Source organism: Pollachius pollachius (genome assembly GCF_949987615.1).
Source record: "Pollachius pollachius genome assembly, chromosome: 2".
Taxonomy (NCBI): domain Eukaryota; kingdom Metazoa; phylum Chordata; class Actinopteri; order Gadiformes; family Gadidae; genus Pollachius; species Pollachius pollachius.
The window spans coordinates 34,832,602-34,837,836 of NC_136935.1; the positions used below are offsets into that span (position 1 = coordinate 34,832,602).

The window sequence follows — 5,235 nt, forward strand, 5'->3', positions numbered from 1 at the left end:
TTTGTGAGAAGAGAGTAATTTATATATAAATCACAAAATACATTTGAGAATCCTTCTCTGTGCATTCATTATTAATGAGACTGTTCTTACCCCATACATTTGCAGGTGAACGCAGGAGACGAACAGTGGGTGACGTCCATTATGGTGGCGATAATAACAGTGACATTTAGGGTTTTTTTATATAGTTTTTTTCTTCTATGTGTTCTTATTCTAAACTCGACTGTATTGCAGCCTCAGTCGTTCTGAGAAAAGGTGGGATGCATGCTTGTGAGATTGGATGAGATATTTCAGCCACCCACTGTCCCCTGGAAGGTGTTCATTTGTTGTAAATATACTTAAAGAATTGCGGATGGTGGATGAGTCACTGGAGGTGACTCACTAAAGAACAACCGACCGATCGTAGATGGTGGTAGGGGCTCGCGGAGAACTCATGGCGAGAGAGTCCTTCAGGATTGCCGCAATACGATTGATTTGACGTATTATATTGATTATCATTATTGTAATTTTTACAGTGTCTGTTACTATGTTACACTCGGACTGCAAAACCACTTTTCCTCTGGGATTTAATAACGTTTGAACTTGAAGCAGGCTAGTACTTTTACAAGTAGGAGCATAGCCAACCGTCAGCTTATGAGAGAGTGAGAGATAGAGAGAGCGATAGAAAGAGACACAGAAAGAGAGAGATAAAACACATACAATTCTCTGTCACAGTTTTCTCTTCCCAAAGGTAATTTATCTTGTAAATGAATGGCCTAGTAATAATGGGAATCATGCTTGTTACTGAATTCAAAGTAAAGCATACTATATTTGGCACTTCCTTTCTTCAGGTATAAAAGCTTTAGCTATTTCTGGTCTAATTACTCATTTTTGACACAGACAATTCCGTTGAAAGGCATTGCTGATGCTTTTAGGCTCTTTCTGTCTACATCTCACTTTACTTCAACCCAGAGAGCTTCAGGCTTTGATATCCACAATTCTGCAACATCTTACAAAAAGAAGCCAAAGGAGGGGTCCATATTTTATTTGAATTTGTAGTCTGACTGAGTTCTCTCTCAAGCCAAATCAATGCAGTTATCATCCGTGATTGAGTTGTGTGTGTTAATTCCCCTCCTAATGTCCTTGTCCTCCTAATGTTCTTTGTGTGCTACTGAGATTGTGCGGGTAGAGTTGGTTATTCTGTGTCTGTGTGTGATTGGTTGGATGTTTGGATTCGGTCCATGCTGATTGGGTGCCAGACGGCCACTAGGTCTGCAGTTCAGCAGTGGACCGAAAACATGTTGTTACCACCTCCATCTCGTCGATGTCCTGTGTGTCATAGTTTAGTTGTTTTTGAGTTATTCGGTAGTTGGCAAATGTTCTTCACTGAACCAATCCTACACTCTAGCGAAGGAATAAATGTTGGATGTTGCCATGGAGATAATGCTCTGCTTGGCACCATAGTGAAAATAGCTTGTTGTTGGATATACAACAGATATTTTCATATTCATTTTGGGTTCATCCACGGTCCCGTGCTTTCAGTCAGTCTTGGCGGACATCCAAGGGCCACCCACTTGCTCCTGACTGCTTGCTTTTCACATAAGGACGTCAATAAATTACTCCGTTAATTTCCTCTGAAAAATGACTTTTTGCTCAATAGCTTCTATGGCATGGGACCAAAAACGCCCCAAACCAATGCAGAACTGTTCTACTAGGTGGTACTAATTAAACACACTCAAGGATAATGTAATTGTTCCACCTACAATTATATTAGATTTTTTGAAGAATCACATTCATTTCCAATGGAGAAGGGCATTTTGCTCAATAGCTTTCATGGTATCGCACCAAAACACCCCAAATCAACATAGAACTGTTCTACTAGGTGGTACTAATAAGACACACTCAAGGATAATATGTGTTGCACCTACAATATACATATATTTTTAAAAGAATCCCATTAATTTCGTATGGAAAATAGCTTTTTGCTATTGGAAGCTACTTTTTGCTCAATAGCTTCCATGGTATGGCACCAAAACACATCAAACCAATGCAGAACATTTCTAGTAGGTGGTACAAACTATGGAGAAAATTGATATCTAACAATGTAGATATGTGAATGATTGTCTATAAACGTTCGGTTTGTGTCAGCTTTTTTTTCAGCTAAGAGCGGAATTGCTCCAAACAAAAGCCTGATATACGGCCCAATGCCGTTGATTTGGAAACTGATCATATAACCCGTATTATTACAAATAAAGCGCTGTGTTTTAGCGGAATAATCTTGTAGGCCTACTTTAGAAAATAAGAGAGTAAATAGAGCGAATTCTTTCTTATTCAATTGGCTTTGTACACACATTTATTGATGGAAAAAGAGGGTCTGATAAACTGTTTTTATTTTTAACACTCAGTTGTCAAAGCTTAGTCAACATTAAGCAACAAAAAAAATAGATTTAACAACTTGTGATGCCCCTTTGCAGAATAACATCAAGTGTAGGTGATGATGAGATAGGTCTGTTGGGAAAAAGTAAGGATGATATTATTTTTTTACCCAAACTATATGCTTTTAGCGCCTCGCCATTTAAATTCAACCTTGAGTTGAAATCCGTGATAGGTTTTGGGTTTTGAACCAACTTTCGGTTCACCAGAGGTGGCCTGTCTTACCGCAGAGCAAAACGACCCCCCAGACAGCAGCAGTGAGTTCCGGTTCATACCAGTTACTCCTGGAAGGAACTCCACTGTAACAGCATTTGAACTGATAATGGAACGTAGCTACTGTGGTAAAAGGCTTATTTTCTACTGAGAAGCTTCAAGGATTCAAAGCTCACCTAATTTTAACTGAATGATGAATTATTTGGTTTAGGTCATTCAATCTTATTTCATTACGTCTATGTGAATAAGACAAATTCAAGGTCTGTTTGCTCATCTTTGCCAATCGGTTATTGCTAAAGAGAATTACTTTCATAGAAGCTGACATTTTCTTCAATAACATTTTCTGGGAATGGGAGGAGGAGAGGCAATGCGATAAAGAATTCACCAAGGGCATCCCTGTGAATCAATCTCGCTGTCACTGTTGATCCTGTGGTATGGGCGCCATCTTGTGGTGGATATGTTTAAAAACGTATCCGTTTTTAAACGTTTTTTGATACGCACACGCTGACACAAATACCTCCACAAGTAGGTTTTCACAACAAATGAAAGTTTGACTTTATTAGAAATACAAGTGTTGCTTCATCGTTGTGTACACATACCCAGTGTTCTGTTTAGTGTCTCTTTTAAAGATAAGAGTCAGGGCATTGCTCTCTCTCCCTCTCAATCCCCATCTAGTTCTCCCTCCCACACACTCTCTCTCTCTCTCTCCCACCAATCTCCTCTCTTCCCCTCTCTTCTCTTTCTCTCTCTACTCCCTCCACCCGTTTCCCCCTCTTTTGTCCTCCTCCTCTCTCTCCCCTCCACTCTCTACCCCAGAGAGGTAGGGTCACTCCATATCACCAGGATGAAGGGCAGCCCCATGTCTCCCTCTCTGTCCCCCCCCATCTCCCCCTCTCTCTCTCCCTCCCCTCCCCCCTCAGGGCTGGGTCACCCTCCCCATGAACAGCGGCACGTTGGCCGTGTCACTCCACAACAGCAGGACGAAGGGCCGTGTGGCGGAGAAAGAGGGGAAGCTGCGGGAGTAGATGGTGGCTGTGGCGGCTCCGGCCTCCACCCCCTCCTCCGTCAGGGCCAGGAAGGCCTGGTGACGGGCCCCGTCCAGCATCACAGGGCCCTCCGCATGGAGCCCACACAGGTTGGGGCCCTCAAAGAGCTCCGACAGGTCTGAGGTGGGGGGGGGAGGGGGAGAGAGAGGCGGGGGTGAGGTAGGGGGTGGAGGTAGTGGTGTGTGGAGGTTGTGTATTGGGGTGTTGTGGTGGTGGTGGGGGTTGGTGATTGAACGGTTGGAAGAGAGAAGAAGAGAGAGAGACAGACATCTTGGAAGATGGACAAAGAACTCAATATATTTGAAGAGAGTCGTTTGGAGGGGGACATGAACCCAGGGGGGTCTGATCGTCACTCAGACGATCAGACAGAGCATTAATTAACATTTGAAAATGCAGTAATAAGCACTTACTAACAATTAGCTAATTAATAGTTAAATAACGGTCTAGTTATCCTTTTCTAATAGTGTTCATGTTAATTACGGTATTCATTTATACATTATGTAATAAGGTTCAGATTTACACTTACCCTAACCCCCAAGGGGTTAACCTCTTAAAAGGTTAACCCTTAGGGTAAGGGTTATGGTTAACCCTATTATCTTAATTAACATGAATACTAGTTAGCTAGTAAACATGGATCACAATTAGTAAATTATTATTAGACAGTTAGTACATTGTTAACTGTTTGTTGCTTAATACTGCATTTACCAATGTAAATTATTGGTAAGTTATTGTACTCTTATTGTAAAGTATTACAGCAGAACTTCCTGGGGGGAAACGGCACAGAGCCTGAGTCGGAAACCCCACAACTACAGGGACGGAGTTACGCCTTGTTCGTTACAGAAATATTCTACCAAAGAGAAACTCCTTTTCACCAGTAGACAACCCTTTCTGAAGGGGAATCGGGGAACCCTAAACAGTGTTGCAACACGATTGGTTGAAACAAACGGGAAGCAAAATACAAACAAATCCAAAAGCAACACCAGTGGGGGGGAAAACAGCCCACCTAGCTTCCTGAGCAGTGTGCTCATGTCCGTCTGCAGGTCCAGCCGGATCTTGGGGAGGGTGACCTCGATGAGCTCTGGGGGGTAGCCCCTCAGGGCCTCCATCATGAGGTTCAGTGAAACATCACTAAGCCGGTCCTCCAGCTGCTGGAGGTCAGAGAGGCTGTGGGTCACGGGCAGCAGGATGTACAGGCTGGTCTGCCCCGTGAGAGGGAACAGCATCACCTGTTGGACACACACACACACACACACACAGACACACGCACACACAAACACACACACACACACACACACACACAGACACACACACACACAGACACACACACACACAGACACACACACACACACACACACACACACACGCAAACACACACACACACACATCATATCATACACATGAGAATCAAACACACACACAGATGGAGAAGGTAGAAGCGATGGGTTCTGTGTGCGTCTGTGTCTGTGTGTATATGATGTATTTGTGGGTGTGTGCCTGTGTGCGGTTTATGCATGTTTGTGCAGGGTTCGAGTTACGTGAGAGCCCATGGGAGCTGAGCTCCCATAAG

At 43.3% G+C, this 5,235-nt stretch overlaps 1 protein-coding gene across 1 annotated transcript in view; it reads right to left on the reverse strand.

Moving 5' to 3' along the window:
• Positions 1-3,538: 3,538 nt before the first annotated feature.
• Positions 3,539-5,235, reverse strand: part of serping1 (serpin peptidase inhibitor, clade G (C1 inhibitor), member 1) — a gene marked incomplete at both ends in the record, with an annotated part of 6,124 nt that continues 4,427 nt past the window's right edge. Inside the window, 2 exons of the mRNA XM_079730324.1 lie at positions 3,539-3,786; positions 4,672-4,894. Coding sequence (XP_079586450.1) covers positions 3,539-3,786; positions 4,672-4,894 — 471 coding nt within the window. The remainder of the gene's footprint in view (positions 3,787-4,671; positions 4,895-5,235) is intronic.